Raw genomic sequence first — 22,298 nt, 5'->3', positions numbered from 1 at the left:
AGCCGCATGGTATTCCCCTGAGTTAGCGTGGGGCGAGGGAGTGGTGCAAGGTGGAACCGCGGACCTGTCGGGGGTAGCCCTCAGGACTGCAGGCTCAGCCTGTCACGCAGCCCGACCCACTGCCAAGTGTGCTCAGTCTGAGTCGGGAGACTAGCGGACCCTTCTGAAGTCCTTATTCCTAAAGGCCTGAGGGGATGTTCTGGCTGTAGCATTATCACACGCTTTTTCTCCACTTGGGTAAAAAACAGATTTTGGGTGTGACTTTCTCACAGAGGTGGGGGCCAGAACCTCTGTTAACATTAACAAGTGTGGTATCTGTTAGAACGAGAGTTCCCTCAGATCAGTTCCTTTATCCCGAAAATACCAGGCAGTTATCTTGGTGTTTTAAGAGATTCGTAGTGGACAGTAGGTGGTTTTTGTCTTCTGGGGTTTAAATTTAGACACACACTCCAATGAGGGAAAGACAGCACAGTCTTGGGGGAGCCTGGGGCAGGACAGGCAGTGGTGAGGGTTCCCACAGGCCAAACTGAGAGGAGATGCGCCCCTACCAGGGCAGGGGCGGGACCAGGCAGGAGGAGGGGTAATCAGAGATGGGAGGTGGGTTCTCTGGAGCAGGAAGCTTACTGGTCACAACACACAGGATAAAGAACAAGGAAATGGGAAGGAGCCAATATGGTTGTGCAAAAGAACCCACTCCTTTTGCTATCTAGACAAGTCAGGATATAAAAATACCCTGCACAGTCTTGGTCTTTAGAAAAGTAACAGAGTCTCGTAGCCTGTAAAGCTTGTAAAGCCTCTCCTGAACTTTAAATGGTAAGAAAGCCATTGAAGTCTTTCAGGAAAAACAGCAACCCTGGAACCTAGGCTGTGGGAGTTCATGCTGTCTTGTTATAAACCTGGGCAAGGTTCCAGACCCTAAACCGTTGGGTAGAGATGATGACAGCTTCACAATTCTTCAGGCTTTGGAAAGATGGCAGACATCCTGTATATTCCTACAAGAGTGGGGAAAGTCTTCAATAATCAAATAAATCATATATCCATAATTAGATGAGTGAGTATCCTCACTGTGGGGTAATGAAGTCTTTAAGTAGCCCCACCTCAGTTCGTGTCAGGTGTTGCCCCCGATGAAGTTAGGATAGATCAGATTTTGCTGTCAGATGGTTTGGGGAAAAAAACATTATTTTCATAGCTTTTTGGAATTTGCATCTGGAGCATGAAATGCGTTGTGGGGCAGAACTGTGGAGCCAGATGGCTTCCTAATCTTTTGAAAATTGGTTTTAAGTTTTCATTAAAAAAAAAATCAGTTACTGGGTGTAACCCCAGTGTCAAGAGATGCTGGACCCAAGCAGATTCTAGAATACATTCTTTATGATCTCTTGTTTTGGATTTTGCACATTCTTGCTTGCTTCCTACTGTCCAGAGAGGTAACAGAGGTGATTGCTCTGCCAAGACAGGTTTTGCCCCGAAGGTGAGTCCACCTCTCCAGTGACTGTTTGACTTTGGCTGCACTGCCAGTGATGTGGACGGGGTGGTGTGTGGGCAGCTCTTCAGAAAAAGAAACAAGTCCGCAGAACTGTCCCGTAACGTATGTGTAACTAGTCATGTGTGTTTGCTGGAACACCGTGTGCCATGCGTGGTGTCAGTGGCCTTTGATGAACGTGGGTCCCTTGTGTTCTGTTTGGGGTCAGTGCTGGCCCGAGAAGCTGTAAGGGCACATGCCACACTCCGGCTGTTGTCCTGGCCCTCCACCCCTCTGCCTCCTGGTCCCTGCTTTTAGAGGGCTTCTCCCCTGTCTGTGCCCAGTGTCGGGATTGGTGAGGGCACAGGGGCCGTTTGATCTCGGCTGGCAGCCGCAGGGTTGTGCGATAGGACTCTTGGCTGGAGGGTTCAGAAACCACTGGGGTTGGTGTGACGGAAGGAGAGGATCATAGGTTGAATCAGGACATCCTCTGCAGGGATACAGAGCATAGCACATCTTAAGTTGATTTGAAAAGATGATTGGGCGGTCGTTGCTCACGGACATTCTAGCCTATGGCTCTTTCACACAGGAAGTGTGCCTGAGCCCTGTGGCTTGGTGGTCTTGCTCCGAGTATCTTTACTTTCGCCTTCCGTGGCTGCTCTCACCCAGGGAGGGGTGCTGAGCGGATCTTTTCTCCAGCACGGATAACTGAGGTCTTTGCAGGAAGGGCTTGTGCCTTGGGCAGCTGGTTCTGGTATTCAGAATGGTGTGGTTCAGTCTTGTTCTGAATTGCCCTCTCTTAGTTCTCCTAACCCCATCCTGTAAACTTGCACTTTGGCGACTTTAACATCAGCCCCTTTCCCGTCGTGACTGACACCTAGTATGAAGTAGTAATGATAACCAGCGCAGCAGCATTTGTGGAGTTTTGACTGCTCGGCGGGCACAGTCCCTGGTGTTTCCTGTGGTCTGTCCTCCTGACGGTGGCTGACAGCACGGGCCATCAGTAGCTTGCCAGCGCTGCCAGCCAGTGACTGGTGGAGTTGGGACTGGTAGGGCGTATCTTCGGTCGCCCACATGGTGGCGCAGGTCCCCCTGTAGCGTGTGTCCTGCAGGGAGAAATGTCCAGAGGATGTCACGGTGAGAGCAGCAAGCAGCAGTGGACCTGCTTGTGGAGCCGCTGGACGTGGGCGCTGCTGGGGGGCCAGGGTGGGAGCTGTGCGCAGGCTCCTGCTCCTTCTTGGTCTGTGCCTCAGTTGACTGCAGGTGCAGGTGGTATGCAGGTGCCTGGAGTGGGACATCATGGGGAGGTCACCGTGGAGGGGACATTATTGTGGGAGGAAGTCACCCTGCGGGGAGGTCCTGGGGGGGGTGGTGTTGGCGCAGGTCACTGTTGCGGGGCGTGGGAAAGGCTGCCCTCTCTCTTTCCACTGGCCTGTTCTTCTCTGTGGACTACTGCCGCCCTCATGGGCACGTATCCCTGAAAGATCTGTGGTGATCACGTGAGGCTGGAGAGTGGAGGTGATGAGGTGTCTGTTCCGTAGAAACAGTGTTGGTTGATAACACATCGTACGATCTCCCCGATTGCTCCTTGTGCTGGTGTACCACGTTTCCTGGTGCTCACTGTCCCCCCCACCCCCCCACCCCACCCCTGAGCCCGTGACCCTACATAGAGGCCTGCCAGACCCCACTGTCCCCACACCATCCTCATTGCAATGGGCAAAAACTGTGTGGGCTTGTGTTGATTTGCGTTTCTCTGACTCATGAGTTTGAGCATTTTTCAGTGCTTATTCAGACTCCTGTTCTAGAATCGTGCATGGACGTTCTATGCCCATTTTTCTTTTTAATTAAAAACAATTTATTTTTATTTGTTTATTTATTTTTCGAGATTTTATTTATTTTTTGACAGAGAGAGAGAGAGACAGCGAGAGAGGGAACACAAGCAGGGGGAGCGGGAGAGGGAGAAGTAGGGAGAAGCAGGCTTCCCGCCGAGCAGGGAGCCCGATGCGGGGCTCGATCCCAGGACCCTGGGACCGTGACCTGAGCCGCAGGCAGACGCTTAACGACTGAGCCACCCAGGCGCCCCTGATTAAAAACAATTTAAATTGAGTTATTGACATACAGTAAAATGTACAGAATTTAGATGCTCTGATAAGGGATAAGGGGTTATGCCCATGTAGCCAACCAGCTGTTGAGATAGAGGACAGTTGAGTGACCCCACACAGCCTCTTGTGGCCCCCAACAGCCTTCCCCGCCACCAGCCCGCCCCGGCTCTGAGTCTCTTTCCCAGAGCATCGTGCACGCGGCAACCCACCCCAAGTGCTCTCTCCGGTTCCGAAGTGTGTTCCCTCCATTGTAGTGGCTTGTTCATCCACTCGCCTGCTGGTGGACACTTGGGTGTTTCCGCTTTGGCCTATGATGCATAAAGCTGCCAAGAACATTCTTTCACAAGACTTTTTGTGGCCGTGTGTCTTCTCTCAGGTGAAATACCCAAGAGTGGTATTTTTGGGTCTAGGTTGAATGGAGGTCTCTGCATGGAGCAGGCTGCACTGGTGTGCATTCCCAGCGGCCGCACGAGGGCTCCTGTCCTCAGGCGGCACCTGTGTTAGTATGGTCTGTCATTTTGATTCTGTCTGCTCTTGTGTGTGTGCGGGGGGTATCTCTCTGGCTTGGGATTTCCACATGCCTGATGATACTACATGGGACACTTTTTCTCCTGCTTATTAGCCAGTTATATGTCTTGTTTTGTGTGTGAAATGCCCATTCGAGTCTTTTCCATTTTGAATTGGGCAGGAGTTTTGGGAGTTTTTTATTGCAGATATAAGTCGTGTATTTTTATATAATACAGAGGCAGGTGTGTGAGGAGGAGGAGGAGGAAATAAGCCATAGATGAGGTCACTGCTGTCCCTGGCCAGGCTGCCTTGGGGAGCAGGGGGCCGGCCTGGGCAGTGGAGGTATCTGTGCCTGTCTCCAAATTCAGAATGTGTACAGTAAAATGTCTTAGTGCCTTCCCTGTCCTTTCTTTATGTTCCATACAGCAGTATTACTATTTTTGTTGAAGACTTATTTTATTCGGCAGCGAGAGTGAGCAGGGGGAGCTCCAGAGGGAGAAGCAGGCTCCCTGCTGAGCAGGGAGCCAGACATGGACCTCGATCCCAGGAACCTGGGACTCAGTCCCAGGACCCAGAGATCATGACCTGAGCCGAAGGCAGATGCTTCACCAGCTGAGCCAGCCAGGCGCCCCAGCAGTATTACTGTTTTTATTTAAAAACTTTCAGTTTTGAGAGAACTGTAGGTACTTATTTGTAGTTTTAAGAAATGACACCGGCACACTTTGCGCATTCCCTTCAGCGGTAACATCTTGAGAAACTTGAGAGTCGGTGTCTTGACAGTTACGTCGTCGAGACTCAGAAGTGTGATCCCCACAGGGACCCCCCCCGTCCCTTCACAGCCACGCCTACGTTCTTACCCCTGGAAACCACTGATTTGGTCTCTCTCTCTCCAGTCTTGACGTTTGGTATCCTTTTGGGAGTTGGCTTTTTTCCCTCTGGAGATCTAGCCAGGTGGTTGTGTCCATGATGTATTCATGTGTATTGGTGACGAGTATTCCATGGTGGGGATGGACCCCAGTTTATGTAATCATTCCCCAAGTGATGGACATGTGGGTTGTTTCCAGATGTTTTTGGCTATTAGAAATAAAGTTGCTGTAAACACTTGTGTACAGGTTTTTGTGTGAATGTCATTTCTTATTTTTCTGGGAGAAGTGCCTGGGAATGCAGGTGCTGAGTTGTGTGTTTTGTTTTAGGAGACTGCCAACCTCACGTTTCTCACCAGCAGTGGATGAGTGTCTTAGTCCGCTCAGGCTACTGTAACAAAATGCCACAGACTGGGCCATAAACAACAGGAATTTATTTTCTCAGCTCTGGAGGCTCCTAGTCCCAGACCCAGGTGCCGGCAGTGCTGGTTGCTGGTGCGGCCTCTGCCGTTGGCCGGCAGATGGCGCCTTCTCTGTTAACGTGTGGAGTCTGCGGCCACACAGCTGAGTTCTTGACCGAGTGACCCAGTGTCTCTGGCCCTTGGCAGCGTTCCGTGCAGCGTTTTTATTTGATCGTTCTAGCAGATGTGTAGTGATCCCTTATTGTGGCTTCAGTCTGCACTTCTCTAGAGGCTGACCATGCGCCTTCATGGGCAGAATGTCTCTGTGTGTCGTGTTGTTTGCCTGTTTTAGAATTGTGTTTTCTTGCCCCTGAGTTTTGAGAGTCCTGTATGTATTCTGGAGAGAAGTTCTCCATCAGACGTGTGGGTTTGCAGGAATTTTCTCTGTCAGCAGCTTGTGTTTTTATCTAAACAGGGTCTTCTGCAGACCACCGTTTTAACTTGATGAGGTCACCTTATCAGCTTTTCCTCGTGTGACGTCTGCTTTTACTGTCACATCTGGGAGCCCTTATGCCCAGCTCGAGATCATGGGGGTTTCTCTCCTGCGTTTTGTCTAGGAGTTTCCTACTTTTACATTCATACTCTTTGAGTTGTCATATAAAGCGTAAAGTTTAGATCAAAGTTGGATTTTGTTTTGTTTCTTTTGCACTGGTCATTGCACATGTCTCCATTGAGTTGATTTTGCACCATTGCTAAACATCACTTGGCACATTTGTGTGACTGTTTTTGGGACTTTCCTATTTTGTTGCATTGGGATCTTTGAATCTTTTCCTCTACCAGCACCACACAGTCTTGGTTAATGTAGCTACAGAACAAGTCCTGAAATTGGGAATTCTCTTTTAGGAAAAATTTCAAAAACAAAAGTAGAAAGAGTAACAGAACAAATATCTATGTTCCTACGATCAGAATTAATAAACGTAGCTTTTAAAAAAGGCTCAGTCGGTTAAGCATCTGCCTTCAGCTCAGGTCGTGGTCTCAGGGTCCTGGGTTCAAGTCCCGCGTCAGGCTCCCTGCTCATTGGGGAGCCTGCTTCTCCCTCTGCCACTCCCCCTGCTCGTGCTTCTCTCACTCTCTTTCTCTCTCTCTCCCAAATAGATAAATAAAATCTTAAAAAAGAGAAAAGTCGTGAGTGGTTTTGCATGTTGACACATGCTTTCTGTGTGTCTGTCGAGGCAGTCTGCTCTCCCCGTCCTGTGTGTGTCCTTCGCCACAGGGATTGTTTTTTGGTGTCGAACCACCCTTGCATTCCTGGAGTGGATCCCACTTGGTCATAGTGTATCATCCTTGTTAGGTGTCGCCAGCCTCGCTCTGCTGGTATCTTCCTGATGGTTTTTATATCTGTGTTAACGAGTGCTTTCGATCTGTGATTGTGTCTTTGGCCTCACACAATGGGTTGGTAACTATTTTCTCCTGTCACTTAGGAAGGACTTTGTGCAAGATTGCTGTGCTCATTCTTTCTTAAATGTTTCATAGAATTCACCAGTGAAGCCATCTGTTTTCTATTTTTGTTACATGGATTTTCACTTAACTTCTTTTCATCTGTTTTCTTATATGGACTTAATTTTTTTTAGCAGATCTGTTGAGATAAAAATGAGACACAAAGTGCACATGTGGATGTCAGGCACATTCAGTATGCCCAGTACATATACACTGTGTACCTGTCACCGTGGCAAGGCAGTGAACACATCCCTCCCCTCCAGAATGTTCATCCTTCCCCATTACAACGCTTTCCTTCTCGTCGCCTCCACCCCCAGGCAGTCACCGATGTGCTTTCTGTTACTGTAGATGAGTTAGTGTTTTTTAGACTTCTCTGTAGGGGAAATCACATGTCTCCTCGGCTTCCATGTTGCTGCTGGTAACAGTAGTCCATCCTGGTTATTGCCGAGTCACGTTCCACGTAGGGATGATTGGTTTGTCCATTCACTGCTGATGGACGTGGGGGCTATTTCCAGTTTGGGCAATTACATATGAATCCACTGGGATCATGTGTGTACAAGTCTTTGTATGGATGTGGCCTCCATTTTTCCTAGGTAAATGCCCAGCAGTGTGATGACAGACAGGACCATTGAGCCAGTTTACCTTGACCCTTTTTTTTTTTTTAAGATTTCATTTATTTATTTGAGAGAGAGAGAATGAGAGATAGCACGAGAGGGAAGAGGGTCAGAGGGAGAAGCAGACTCCCCGCTGAGCAGGGAGCCCGATATGGGACTCGATCCCGGGACTCCAGGATTATGACCCGAGTCGAAGGCAGTCGCCTAACCAACTGAGCCACCCAGGCGCCCCTTACCTTTACCCTTTGCAGAAACTGCCAGACTGTTCCCACAAGCAGTGTGTAAGCACTCAGTGGACCCACATCCTAATCAACACTTGGTATGGTCTGTTCAAAAAACTGAGGCCTTCTAATTAGATGGACAGCTGGATTCTTGAGTTGAAGTGTGTGTTTCTCTAATGTATGATGATGTTGAATATCTTATCATGTGTAATTCACCACTGATGTATCTTTGGTGAAGTGTCTTTTTGGGTATTTCACCCATTAAAAATTTTGTTACTAAGTTTTGGATTTTCTTTATATTTTCTGGATAGAGTCCTTTATTGGGCAAGTGATTGAAAGTCCAGCTAGTGCCCTGTGTTCTCACCCTCTCGGTGGTGTGTCTAAAAAACCAGAAGTTCTTTACTTTGATGAAGTCCACCTGTCGTTGTTTTCATTTGTGGATCATACTTTTGTTCTTATGTCTAAGAAATCTCTAGGGTGTGTAGAAATATAGTTGATTTTTTTTTTTGAGAGCGAGAGCATGATCCTGGGTGGGGGCATGGCGGGGAGGGTGGTGCAGGGGGAGATGGGGAGAGAGAGAGTTCTAAGCAGGCTCCATGCCCAGTGCAGAGCCCAACACGAGGCTCGATCTCACGACCCTCGGATCATGACCTGAGCTAAAATCCAGAGTCAGACACTGAACTGATAGAGCCACCCAGGCGCCCCTGAAATACGGTTGATTTTTGAATGTTGTGTATATAACCCATGATGGCCCTAAACTTTATTAGTTATAGTAGCTTTTGGGGGTAGATTTCACAATATTATATGCACAGTCACATTGTGTGCAAAGAAAAACATTTTTACTTCTTCCTTTTCAATCTGGATGCCTTTTATTTCTTTTTATCGTCTGATTGCGCTGGCCGGGCTTCCAGTGCAATACCGAACGGTGGTGGTGCCAGCGGCTGTCCTCACCCTGTTCCTGGTGCTGGGGGGAAGCACTGGGTCCTCTACCCCCAGCACAAGGCTGATGGTTAGTCTCTTGCGGACACCTGTTACTGGGCTAGTGAGCGTCCTCGTGTTCTGAGTCTGCTGAGAGTTCTTTTCATGATGTAATTTTCCACCATGGGAAACTAGAAAAAGCTAAGTGAGTTAATCCTGAAAACAAGAGAATTAAATTATTTTCAAATGTTTAACCAGCTCTACTCAGTCATGATGTATTATGTTTTTGTATATATTGTTGGGTTTGTTATGCTGACATCTTATTTTACTCAGAATTAAGAATTTTTGCTTTTTCTTTTTTAAGATTTTATTTATTTATTTGGCAGAGAGAGAAAGCACAAGCAGGGGGAGCGGGAGAGGGAGAAGCAGACTCCCCGCTGAGCAGGGAGCCGGATGCGGGGCTCGATCCCAGGACCCTGGGACCAAGACCTGAGCCGAAGGCAGATGCTTAATGACTGAGCCCCCCAGGTGCCCCAGAATTAAGAATTTTTGAAGAGGGGCGCCTGGGGGCTCAGTCATTAGGCAGCTGCCTTTGGCTCCTGGGATCGAGCCCCGCATTGGGCTCCCTGCTCAGCAAGGAGCCTGCTTCTCCTCGGCCTCTGCCCCTCCCCTGCTTATGTGCGCTCTCTTTCTCTCTCTGACAAATAAATCTTTAAAAAAAAGAATTTGTGAAGAATTCTTTGTGTGTATGTAGGATACTGGATGTACTTCAAAGTCTTTTTTGGGCATTGGGTGCTGCTGGCCTCTTTTATTCTAGATGCTGGTAATTTGTCCTCTCTTAATTTCTCTTTCTTGCTCTTACTTTCTCTCTGATCAGTCTATCTAGAATTTATGTTTCATTTTCTTGTTTTCAGAGAATTGAGAATTTTGGCTTTCAGAGGCTTTGGTGTTACTGATTTTCTCCATTCTTTTCCTCATTCATCTCTGTGCCTGTGTTGATTTCCTTCCTGTCTCCGAAGCAGGATATTTAAAAGGATCATATCAATTAGGGGCCATTATGTTTGTGGAAAACAAATTGCTAGCCACAAGTCCAGTTTGTGTTTCACCTAGTGAAGGTATTTTTAAAGCTTACTGTCAAAGTCATAGCACTAAACTGATTATGTCTATTTTTCTAATTTTCAGGAGGGTTTGCATTTGTATATGAAGCTCAAGATCTGGGAAGTGGCAGAGAGTATGCCTTAAAGGTAATAAAGGATGACATTTATGTGGGTTTTTGGATCATTTTAAGGAAATCTCTAAATGACACTTTCCAGAGATTTATTCCTATTATGAGGAATATGTTTCTTTTTTACAGTCTGTCCCGTTGGTTCCTTCAGAGGGGAGCCGTCAGCCATTTTAGGGGACTTTAAAGTTGTGGCTTCCAAGTTCGGGGCACAGGGTGACCTTAGTGCCAGAATAATGAGGGATCTGCAGATGGCGGGATGTTGAAAGCCACCGGTGTGAAATGTGCCTGCATAGCTTGTCTTAGATAGGGGTCACGGGGGGGCACCTGGGGAGCGCAGCAGGCCTTGTAGGGGCCAGGCGGGTTTTGTTGGCTGCTGCTGAGGCGCTGACTGACCTTGGAGATCAGGAACATAGGCCCACATCTCTGCCAGTGTCTTCTCCCATTTTCCTTGATTGTCTAACTTTCCTGTAGCCTGTTTGGAGAAAAGCCTCCTATTTTTAGTTTTTCTTGTGCCCTTGGATCATAAAGGACCACGTTCAAGGGTCTTTAACCTTCTCTCAAGTTTTTACACAGGCCAGATGTTAAAGTACAGGTAAGCAGGTTATGCTTTTCGGTGGCATTGCATTTATTCTCTGGGGTGTAGAGTAGACAGATGAACACTCCTTAATCTTTCTTTGTTTGTTATTTCCTGATACAGAGATTATTGTCTAACGAAGAGGAAAAGAACAGAGCCATCATTCAGGAAGTTTGTTTCATGGTATCCTTTTCCCAGGCCTGCGAGCACGTGCGGTCACGTAGGGAGGCCTGCCTCACGCTATGGCTGCTTGCTGCCGTGAGCTACTCTGCAGCTCTTTTGGATGTGCTAAAATGGGCCTTCTGCTTTTACTGGACCTATCTGTGGAATATTTTTAGTAGAAAGGAGTTTTCTTCCTTGCTTTTCGCTCCCAGGGTAACAGCAAGAGGTTCGGTAGCTTTGGGAATAGAGGTGTTCTGACCCAAGAGGTCTCTGTGCCCACAGGGTGGGCCGATTCCCCACCCTCTGCCCCTTAATGAACCTGACGTGGCCCACGGCGCCCTGCCACGAGCTGTGCTCCAGCGATCACCAGGGCCCCTTGCTGGGCCTGGTTCCCGTGGGCCTCAGTGTCCCTTCTGGTCAGCTGCCCTGCCCCGAGCACCCGGGAGGTTGGGTTTCTGTTGCACAGATGGTGGACGTGTGGGGCTTTTCTTGCTGGCTCTCCACTCTGGCCCATGTTCTCCCTGCGCCGGGGTCCTGCCCTCTGCTGTCAGAATGTGTTTTTTCTCTCTCAAAGCTCTGTCTACTTGAGCCTGCCGGCTGCCTGAGCCTGCGGGTCCCCGCCTTGCAGAGGTTCGCTGGATTCGTTCCCTCCTCGGGGTTCCCACACGCTGCATGTGCCCTCTGCCTGCTGTCCTGCCTGGCCTGTGGTCAGGTGTGTGTGGCCAGCACGGTGGTGGTCTTCATCCCCACCTTCCCTCTTCTACCTGCAACCTGCCTTTCTAGTCGCCCCCCCCCCCCCCCCCCCCCCCCCCCCCCCCCCCCCGCTCTCCATTTTTCTGCTCCGGTGTGCTGGGATTGTAAGGTAATTTCATTGAACATTTTGACTGTAGTGTCTTAATATCATATATATTTGTTTTTTAAATGTGCAGACTTACGCATTCTCCTTTAACAAGACACCTGCAGAAAAAACTTTCTGGCCACCCCAATATTGTCCAGTTTTGTTCTGCAGCGTCCATAGGGAAAGAGGAGTCAGACACTGGGCAGGCTGAGTTCCTGCTGCTCACCGAGCTCTGCAAAGGTAACATTTCGTTAGGGTCTGAACTGCAGCAGTGTCACGGGTTCGAGTGCTCAGCTGTAATATCAAGGGTGGGGTTGCTGCCGTGGCCCTTGAGGGCACACGACCAAATGGCGTCAGGCACTCCCTGTGTTCTTAGGGAGGAAGACTCCCTAGTTTGTTTGCAGGAGTGGGAGGGACCCAGGGGCACAGTGGTCATGTGGAATATCTGTGGGTGGTGCCAAGGGACCAGAGGCATGGGGCGTGCCTGGTTCCCGCTGTAGGGGCTCAGTCCGTCATCTGCTCCACGGACAGTCGGGGCCCACCCACACGTGGAGCCTCTGCCCTGTGGGAGCTCACCATCTCAGTGGGTGACTACAGAGTGCAGGTTCTCAGAGGAGAGCTGGGGCAGGTGCAGAGGCTTAGCCAGGAGTACCTGGAACCTGATGTAGGAGCCGCTGGGCCCTCGGGCACCGGGAGCGTGTGCTGGGAGAGAGGAAGCCTGTGCACCAAGACCGCAGGGTCACGTGCCTTGCCGGCAACAGGCGCACTCACGGGGGGGGGGGGGGGCAGGGTGCGGCCGTGAGCGTGGGCACTGGGAGGAGCGTGGGGGGGGGGTGTGCAGTCGTGGGCGTGGGCACCGGGAAGAGCGTGGGGGGGGACGGAGGCGCACTCACGGGAGGGAAGGGTGTGGGCGTGGGCACCGGGAAGAGCGTGGTGGGGGGGGGACGGAGGCGCACTCACGGGGGGGGGGGAGTGTGCAGTCGTGGGCGTGGGCACCGGGAGGAGCCATGGGGGAGGGGTGGAGGCGCACTCACGGGAGGGACTGGTGCGGCCGTGGGCCTGGGCACCGGGAGGAGGGGGGGCGGGGGGGCGGAGGCTTACTCATGGGAGGAAAGGGTGGGGCTGTGGGCGTAGCCACCGGGAGGAGCCGTGGGGGGGCGGCAGAGGCGCACTCACGGGGAGGGAAGGGTGGGGCCGTGGGCGTGGGCACCAGGAGGAGCCGTGTGGGCGCAGGTCGGGGGGCAGGGGCACAGAGCATGATGCGGACAGCAGGCAGTGCCAGGGGCCAGGGCGAGGGAACCACCCAGGGGAGTGAGATGCTCCTCAAAATAGCATTTTGCTAAATGCACTTTCCTTTCTGAGAAAAGCCTGCCACATCAGGCATTTTTTCGTGCCCAAATGCTCACTTGTTCTCTTTTCAAGGCTCTGCAGGGTCCCTTAGGTCCATACCACGAGATCCTCAACCAGCACCCCTTGTGACGCATACTTTTCCTTGACCACAAATGCTGGTGCAGGGAACTGCTGTGTGTCTGGCATGTAAGCCCAGCGATCCTGTGGACGGGGTTGCTGGGCGCCTTTTGGGGTGGGGTGCCACATGGGGGCCTGGAGCGGCATGCATTGGGCAGCATGTGTGAGGCTACAAGCGCCTTCCTGTTTGCCCTGTGGGCTCTGCTGCTGGTACTGTGTGTGCCTTGTCCAGCTTCCCACAGCTCACGCTCATGCCTCTGTTCCTCTTCAGGGCACTCGTCGTGCTTCTGGGTCACTTTCATCCTGGGTTTTAGAAGGCTTTAGGTCCACTAGGACCAATGTGATCCATCTCACGAGGGGCCCCAGGGATGGGGCCTGGCAGCAGCAGCTCCCAGCACTTCCACCCCATGAGGCGGCGTGGTGCTCCGCGGTGGAGCAGACCAGCAGAGCACACCCCTTGGTGTGGCACTGGCCTGGGACCGCCGGTCCGAGAGCAGCATGAGAAGCTCGGGGTGCTTGCAGGGCGGATGCTGAGGGCTGCGGGGCGGGGGGGTGGAGGGCGGAGGGGATCTTAGGGTTGTGGGTGCCGGTCCCACTGAGGGAGGGCCTGGATGTGTGCCCACAGCCCCCCAGTCTTGTCCTCTCCCATGCTCTCTCCAGGAGCACTGTCACCGTTGGGATTGTTAATTTTAAAAGAGATTTCCCTTAATTCTCAGGGGACACCAGAGGCCACTGAAGCACTGGCATTGTGATGCCCCTGCCATGGCCTGGCTCAATCCTGTTACCCCAGGCAGCACGGCAGCCCGTGTGTCACCCCTGCTCTGGACTCCTCTGGGGCCTTGCTTTGCCTGCATCACCGGGAGGGCACCCTGTCCCTCCTGAGCGTGGGGTGCAAGGCGGGGACGTAGGTGTGGCTGGGAGAGGGCAGCAGTGGGTTGGTCCAGTGGAGCGAGGGCCAGGTGGGCTGGTGTGCAGGCCTGGAGAGTTGGGTGGAGCACCAGAGTGGAGACTCTGTTGCAGGTGGGTCAGGGGACAGTGTGCGGGTTGTGAGCTGTAATCCCCTGTTTTGCAAACTTCAAAGGTGATGCTGTTTTTGGAGAAATCCAGCGCCCTCTGGAGTGCAGGAAGTCCATGCTGTCTGCCCAGGCACTGTGCCTTCTGCAGAGTTGTTAGAATCCATTTTACATTTAGAAGCCGTGTCTGTTGGCACTGCTGCGTGCAGGCACAGGGGTTCAGTGCCTCACCCAGACAAAGCAAATAGACCCTAAGCAAAGTCCACAGTGAGGGTTGGGTGGTCCCATGTGTCACAGAGGAGAGTCTGGGAAAGAGTGTGCACATTTATAGGCTGAGCAGCGATGGCTCCCTTGAAGGTGATCTGTGAGCCAGGAGCTGAAGGAGGCGGGAGGAAAACCATCCCAGCTGAGAATGGGGCATGTGCAAAGGTCCTGGGGCCTATGACTGGAGGGGTGTCTTTGGGGGTGTGTGTGGCAGGAGATGAGGCCTATAGGGGTGGTAAACTGTGGTTCTGCACTGAGGGGATGGGTCCCCATGGCGCATTGTGCCCAGAAGACAGAAGGAGCTGGAGGGCTGAGGCAGCCTGGGGTCTGGGGCCTAAGGCCAGGAGGGAGTAGTGCAGAACCTAGGAGGGGGTGGGCTGTGGGAAGAGGCTGTGGGCAGGGGACCAGAGGTAGGAGCAGGGCTATAGGGTTAGGGTGCTGAGGCATGTTGTGTAGGCAGTCTGTAGAGGCAGGTGCTGGGGGCATGAACATGGCGTTCCCAGTGGGGAGGTGGCGTGTGGTCACGGAGGAAGCCCTCAGCCCTGCCTGCATTGGAGGTAGCGGGCCCCACACCGGAGTCTCCTGGCGTCCCAGCTCGGGGTCCAAGGACGGCAGGTCCCTGGGCTACAGAGACCGGGAAGAACAGCTGCGAGGGGGCAGGCCTCAGGTGACAGCCCCGAGGGAGGGTGGGCTCCGCGCCCCCAGCGCCTTGGACGGGTTCTCAGACAGGTTTGTGCCCCCGCCACATGCTGTGCCGCGCTCCTTCTGTGGACAGTGTGCGCCTTCAGTGAGGAATGTGTGTTGACTGAGGTTTAAGGCTCACAGGCACGACTGTTGCCTGAGGAAATGGGGCGGTTTGAGAGGGTGTGTGTTTGGGGTCGATGCGCCTGTCCGCGTGAGGTATGAGGAGGTCTGTGGTGGATACCCGTGCGTGCTGCCAGCCGTCGTTCACCTGGCTGTGCTGTAGGCTCTGTAACTTCGTTGTGTCCTGGTGGTGGTCCCTCCGCGGGGGGGACCTGATCGCGCAGTGTCTGCCTTGGCCCCAGGAGGGGTGCCGGCCCGTGAGCGAGTGCACACGGCTGCGGTGGGCGCCGCGGTGGGTTTGGGGGGCAGCATTTATAGCTCCACGGTGATGTGAATCTAATGGTCTCTTTTAGGGCAGCTGGTGGAATTTTTAAAGAAAATGGAACCTAGAGGCCCGCTCTCGTGCGATACTGTCCTGAAGATATTCTATCAGACGTGCAGGGCGGTGCAGCACATGCACAGACAGAAACCGCCCATCATCCATAGAGACCTCAAGGTACCGCCTCCTGCCCATCCTGCGGGCTGCACCCCTGCCCCCAGCCAGGGTGTCCAGCCTGCCGGCACTGAAGTCTGCGATGGCTTTTCCAAAAGAGGGATGCAGTTGCTTCTTAACGGCAAAGCAGTTTTCTGGAAGCTTCTCCATCGAAGCAGTGCTGAGCACTCTTTCCGTATCATTCAGCTTTGGGGTCCCCTGGGCCTGGGGCTTCATACTGCCTGTGTGCCCATCACCCCACCCCCCTGCCCTTCTGCTGACTCTGGGATGCTCTCAGCTCCCTTCCTTGCACCCTCTGGCCCAGGAGGGGGACTGCTTCTCCTCTGGGTGGTCTGTACCCTTGCCCCTCGACGATCCGTCTGTGGGCAGAGGCTCTGCAGGGCGCCTGCGCTGGCCTCAGGCGGCTTTCCCTCAGTGCCACGGCAAGGTGCCCACAGGCCGCCGTACTTGGAACTGCCCGCTGGGGAAGTGGCAACCTTGGTCTGATTTTTCCCTTTTCCGGACCCTTAATGAAATGGAACGGTTTTTGCTGTGTTCGTAGTCAGTATCTTCTTCTTCAACATGCATGTTTTTTGCCCTTTTTTTCCTGTTTTTCGTCCATCAGGTTGTTTTTGATTAGCAGGAACTCCTCGGTTCTTCCAGTGGCCTTTCCACGTTGTATGTGCTGCAGGTGCCTTCTCCTGGTTTATGGCCTCCTTTTTATTTCCCCTGTTGTGTCTTTGGAAAAGTCAAGACTTGGTGAAACTTGCCGGGTATCCACGAAGCTCACACTCTGCTTCTGACCATGTCTTGAGGGAGCAGGTTGTGTTTGCTGAAGAACCTTCTGATCCCTTAATATCGTTTCTGGTCTAGTCTGTGGCCAGCTTTCCCAGATTTTCCTTCAAGTGTGATGTGCCTCTGACCTGGTGGGCCTGGAACAGCGCCCTCCCCTCCTTGGAGCCGGCGGGGGGGGGGGTGGTTCTCCCGTGTGCCTGGGGAGACACTGGCGCCCTGTTGTTTAGACCTGAACCTTGGACAAGCCTCATCTTTTCCTTTTGTCCCTCAAACCCGAGAGGTTGGCAGGTCCGTCCGTCCCCCCCCCCCCACACTGTTGCAGAAGTCTGGGGGTCAGGAACCACTGTCCTGAGGGCACCTGGGCAGTGGCAGCCCTGCACGCCAGCCATCCCTTCCCTGCTGTCTCGACGGGCCCTCCTTAGTCGACCAGGTGGCTGGTGGGTTTTCCTGTGGCATCAAGACTCCTGGTTTGCATGTTAACACTTGTGCTGGTGTGTCCGTGGTTGTTTTAAGGGGCGGGAGCTCTACGAGGGTGAAATTAGTAAAGAATCAGTATTGGTGAAGTTTGCCTGGTTTGGACATCCCTTGTCTTCTCAGTGCCCCGTGTTCGCCAGGGGACCAGTCTCCAGGGCTTGTCTGAGGAAGTTGTCGAGTGGCGCTCTGTGGAGGGGCAGGTGCGACACGGGGGATGATAGAGGCCATGGAGACATGTCTCCTCCTCGTTTGGCTCCTGTGCATGGCTCCGTCCAACAGTGCAGGCCATGGAGCGTCGTGCTCCTGTCCGGCTGTTTGCTCAGCCTTACGGCTCTAAGGTCTGGCCATGTTGTGTGGCCCACACTCGGTAAGAGTGTGTGTTGTGAGAGCTTGTGCACTTGGTTGACACCTGCTTCCTGAGTTACTCTTGTCCATGCTTTGGCCGGTGGAAGGGTGCTTGCACCCTCCGTGGGACGTTCCCACTGGCAGTGCGTGGAGGCCCCTGTGCCCGCACTTTGCCAACGACCCTGGGTGTTGGCAGATGGTGTGGATGTGACTCACGGATTTTAGCTGGATTTTCTTTCCATTAACGAGCTTCTTTTCAAGTGTGTCGGAGTTTGGATTTTCTCTTTGGGGAGGTACCTGTGGAAGAGTTTGCCTGATTTTTCTCTGAGGTGTCGCTTCCTGTTGGGTTTCTTGGAGCCCCGTGCTGGTCACGCCGTGGCTGGTGTCATCACTCTGGGTAGCAAGGATCTTTGATTGGGTGCTCCTCGTTTTATGTGGAGCTTCTGTGTCTTGCTGAGTTGTCATCCTCCAGGCATGTTGTCCTGGAGAGACCTGGAGTCCGCCTTTGCATGCAGGGGCAGGTTGTGGGCAGCCGTCCGGCTCTCCCAGCACCTTGCGTGGATGGCTGTCCTGTGCCTGGGTCCCTCGGCGCCGCCTCGCATGGGCATGGCGCTCAGCGGGTGTCCTGTGGGGCTGTGGGTCCTGGTCCCTCTGGCCCTCTGCCTTCTTTAATGGGGCTTCTCAGGGATCACGTGGCTCTTTGGGGCTTTTTGTTTCTCCACATGAATCTTTGAATTGGTTTGTCAGGTTCCACCCAAAACTTTTCCGGAATCTGGTTGGAATTGCCTTGATTGTCCCCCAGAGTGTGAGTTGACAGAGTTTTCCTGTAAAAGGCCAGGCTTTAAACCTGTTAGCTTTGCATGCCAGCCCTGCTGAATAGCAGAGCAGGAGGCCCCACGAGTGGGCAGGCGTGGCCACACCGGTCAAGCTGCCCGGGGACCCGTGTCATGAAAGGTTAGTTTCCCCAACCACCGAGGTGCGTGGGCAGTGGCTGGAGCCGGCTCCTGGCCCGTAGTCTAGGGACCTGCCCTGGGGTGACCCGGGCAGATCTGTGCCTGTCGTGTTAAGAACATGGTCCAGTTCCTTGTCTCTTTTGGATTTTAAGAGTTTATCTCAATTTTAGTTTCCTGAAGGGGGGTGTTTTGTATCTCTTTTGTTCGATTTCTTTCTAGATTCTTGATATACTTGATGATTTTGAAATGGCATGTTAATGTTTTTCATCTTTTAACTGACTTTTTTAAAGGTTCTTTGTATATCTTATATTATCGAGTGGAGTTACCTTTGATTTGTGGTTGATTTTAAATTTTTTCCTTTTGTTTTTCTGAGTTTTCTGTTCTTAAAGGTACATGTACTGACTGGGATCAGCAAGAAGTTAAGATGCTGTGTTTCCCGTTTGTGGAAGGCTCCTCACTGCATCTGGGGAGTCCTGTCGTGTCTCTTCAGCACTGCCTGGGCCTGGGTCTCTGCACCCCAAGGTCATAAGGACTGTCTTCTGGAATTCTGCAGGTGGAAAACTTGTTGCTCAGTAACCAGGGGACCATCAAGCTCTGTGACTTTGGCAGTGCCACGACCATTTCACATTACCCTGACTACAGCTGGAGCGCCCAGCGGCGGGCCCTGGTAGAAGATGAGGTGAGCGGGGTGGGTGTGTGCCCCGTGAGGACCGGCAAGTTGGACCCTGGCGTTCGCCTCCCAGGCCTGTCTTTGGGCCAGGAAACACTGAATTTGAGGGTTATGCTGTGTCTGCGTCACTCCTCTCATCCCAAAACTGCCTCTTACAGCTTTTTCTTTTACTGCATTTTTTTCGTATTGGGGTAGAGGACGTGTATCGTGAAACTGGCTGTCCCAGCCACTGTTAGGTGCACGTTCCAGCGTCTCTGTCCCCACCACTGTTAAGTGCACGTTCCAGCGTGTCTGTCCCCACCACTGTTAGGTGCACGTTCCAGCGTGTCTGTCCCAGCCACTGTTAGGTGCACGTTCCAGCGTCTCTGTCCCCACCACTGTTAGGTGCACGTTCCAGCGTCTCTGTCCCCACCACTGTTAGGTGCACGTTCCAGCGTGTCTGTCCCCAGCACTGTTAGGTGCACGTTCCAGCGTGTCTGTCCCAGCCACTGTTAGGTGCACGTTCCAGCGTGTCTGTCCCCACCACTGTTAGGTGCACGTTCCAGCGTGTCTGTCCCAGCCACTGTTAGGTGCACGTTCCAGCGTGTCTGTCCCCACCACTGTTAGGTGCACGTTCCAGCGTGTCTGTCCCCACCACTGTTAGGTGCACGTTCCAGCGTGTCTGTCCCAGCCACTGTTAGGTGCACGTTCCAGCGTGTCTGTCCCCACCACTGTTAGGTGCACGTTCCAGCGTCTCTGTCCCCACCACTGTTAAGTGCACGTTCCAGCGTGTCTGTCCCCACCACTGTTAGGTGCACGTTGCAGCGTGTCTGTCCCCACCACTGTTAGGTGCACGTTCCAGCGTGTCTGTCCCCACCACTGTTAAGTGCACGTTCCAGCGTATCACGTACATTCATCGTCGTTCGGCTGTCCACTGCCCTTCCGCAGATTTTTGTCACCATCCCAAGTAAGGCTATTTAAAAAAGTGTTTCCCAGTTAGTTACACCTCACAGGCTCCTGCAGGAGACCCCAGAGGAGATTGGTGAGTGTGCCCTGAGCAGGCATGGCTGTGGGGAGGCCCTGGGAGGGCTCCATGGCGGGCCTTCATCTGGACACCCTGCGGGCACTCTCCCAGCGGCTTATACTTTGATGAGCAGCTTACAGAAACTGCCCACGCGGACAGAACATAGGACACTGGGAACCACAAGGAATGACGAGGTAGGGGAGGTGGTGAGGCCACGCTCCGCAGGGGCGTGAAGGCAAGCCTGCTGGGAAGGAGCCTGAGGGACAGGAGTTGAGCCAGCGGGCCACCCGCTCGGCCCCTCAGGACCCGTCCCAGCAGAAGCTCGCCTGGGGCCACATCTGCACAGAGCGCCTGTATGCTTCTCCTGGAGTCTGTCACCGTCTACTGCAGGCCGCAGACCAGGGTGTCGGGTCAGAACACAGGTGCTCCTGAGCTGCTGGCTGTTCTGGACGGACTGTGCTTGAGGGAAGGGGTCTGTCCTCCCCTCACACTCCATGACTAAATCGGAGACGTGTCCGATTACCCCAAACCAGCGCATTCCCACTTGAGTGTGAGAACATTTATAAGACAGCCGTTCCCAGCAAAGCACAAACGTGTGAATGTTCTCCTTAAGGTGCTTTGCAGAGTAGTGGTGCAGTAGCGTGGAAGGGGTTCCTTGGTCCCCGTGTGCCGGGTGGTTGGTTCAGTAACCTCCTCCTGGGCTCTGAGTCCTGCCCCATTCGCTGACTTCAGTAGATCCTCGGAGGTGTGCGACCACCCGCTGTGTCCCGTGCACCCCTCTCTTGGGTGATGGTCCCTTCCGTCTTCCAGCTGCGGGGGCGGGGGTCCTTGCTGTGCTTCTCCGCCCTGCATCTCCTCCCACCGCCGCAGTGTGGCTCGCACCACACACCACACCGCCATGGCAGGAGCCCCCCACCCTGCATGTGCTGACCGTTTGGGAGGATTTGTGGCTGCCATTTTTTCCATGGTTCATAGTGAGTCCTCAGTTACTGTGGTGCCAGAATGCCCCGGATTTGCTTCCCCTTGGTCCTGTGTCCTTTGCCACGCTTCCCTCATTTTGGCACATTCGTCTGCTTTCTGGAGCATCAGGGTGTTCTGAGATCAGCAGGTGCCTGTCCTTGGAGCCCTGGCATCTGTGTTCGTCAGAGGAGAGCTGCCACCCCTGAGTTGGGGCCAAGCTCTGGGCGTGTGGGCATGTGCGTGTGTAGCTACACGCGTGTCCTTGTGTGGGAAGTCACGCACCTACGCCGGCCTGTCCCGTGGGCGTCTGCCCCCACCCCACATCTGTGTGTCCCTCTTTCCTGGCGCATGGCCCAGCAGCAGCATCCCGCGTGCGTCCACTCATCGTTCTGCTGCACATGCAAGACTTGCAGCAACCCTAGAGAACACGCCTCTCTTGGCAAGAACTCAGGGTTCATGTGCGGTTCCGGCGTGCCCTCTTCCCCCCCCCCCCGCCCCCGCAGCCCAGACCAGGTTCCTTGGATTCGGTTCTCTCCTTCCAAGTGCTTTTGGTACTCATTTGAGATATATTTGGGTGTGTCTTTTTTTAATTTTATTTTTTGATTATTGAGCAGTTACAGGTTTCCAGAAGAATTGAGCTGGATGCGGAGTGCTTCCCCGTCGCCACCCACTTCCCTCTTTGTCCTCCTGCGTTTCTTCTGCAGGGATGAGCACATGGGTGTGCGCTCCCAGGTCCCCATCCCTCTCGCTCTGCACACGCTCTTCTGGTTCTGTCTGCTTTTTCTCCTTCGTGGTCTCTGCTGGGTCCGTGCGTGCAGGCCCCTCCACGGTGCGACCCTATGCCCTTTGGCCAGTGCCTTGTGCTCACGGTCAGGCTGTGTCTAGTGTGGTGCCGTCTGCAGAGTTAGAGACGGCGGCCTGCGTGTGGGTTCTCGTGTGTGTATCTTCCGGGGGTGCGCCTGGACGAGCAGTGGCTGGGTCTGTGATTACATCCAGCTAATAAAATTGGACGTTTTAACGGAAGCTTATTGGACGTGCACAACAGCAGAGTCATAAGCGAGCCGCTGGGTGACTTCTCCCGTGTGGATGCCCCTGTCACCCCATATCTGGGCTGTATGGCGCCCCCAGCTTCACCTCCCTCCTGGTGTTCTGGGTGACTCCTGCCTGAGTGCAGGAGTGTGGTTTTCGGGAATGGCCTGCTCGAGGCCTTCATCCACTTTGATCATGTTCCCATTTATCCCTGAGGAGCTGCAGGAGTGACACACTGTGCGTGGGAGCCCTGTATCGGCCACAGGGCTCACGTGCACTCACCCCCACTGTGGCCGGCCTCTGCAGAGGCTTGCCCTTGAGGAGCAGACCTTTGGGTGGAGAATGGCTTGTTACCCTTTCCACGTGTCCCGCTGAGGTCTTGGCCGTGGCGTCTGTGGCGTGTGGTTGGTGCTGGTGCTTACTATGAATGGAGACTCCGTTCTCCCCTGGGCGCGTGGCCCTGTGCCGTGTGCTGTGCCACCAGCCTCTCTCTCGTCCGTCACACGTCCCACCCTGTATGCACGCGTGTCAGCGTTCTTCATGTAAACACCTGGACCAACCAGGTGAATTTGGTTTAGTTCTTGCTCCTGCTAGAGAAGGTGCTTCTGGAAGAACTTGTCGGGAAGCTTCTTGTAGAACAGCGCTTCCTCCTGCACATGCGTGTGACC

General features: G+C 53.4%; 1 protein-coding gene across 8 annotated transcripts in view; it reads left to right on the top strand.

Moving 5' to 3' along the window:
• The window catches only part of GAK (cyclin G associated kinase), a 56,021-nt gene that overhangs the window by 1,153 nt on the left and 32,570 nt on the right, over window positions 1-22,298 (top strand). For 5 of the 8 annotated variants that reach the window (XM_035726022.1, XM_035726021.1, XM_035726020.1 and 2 more), the window contains 5 exons: window positions 9,765-9,826; window positions 10,505-10,564; window positions 11,507-11,621; window positions 15,283-15,425; window positions 18,522-18,647. In XM_035726022.1, the coding sequence (XP_035581915.1) occupies window positions 9,765-9,826; window positions 10,505-10,564; window positions 11,507-11,621; window positions 15,283-15,425; window positions 18,522-18,647 (506 nt within the window). Of the gene's footprint in view, window positions 1-9,764; window positions 9,827-10,504; window positions 10,565-11,117; window positions 11,256-11,472; window positions 11,622-15,282; window positions 15,426-18,521; window positions 18,648-22,298 lie in introns of those variants that run through there. The other 3 variants (XM_035726024.1, XM_035726025.1, XM_035726023.1) reach the window with 3 other exon arrangements.

This window comes from Zalophus californianus, chromosome 2, assembly GCF_009762305.2.
Source record: "Zalophus californianus isolate mZalCal1 chromosome 2, mZalCal1.pri.v2, whole genome shotgun sequence".
Taxonomy (NCBI): Eukaryota; Metazoa; Chordata; class Mammalia; order Carnivora; family Otariidae; genus Zalophus; species Zalophus californianus.
This window is presented reverse-complemented; position numbering and strand designations above follow the sequence as displayed.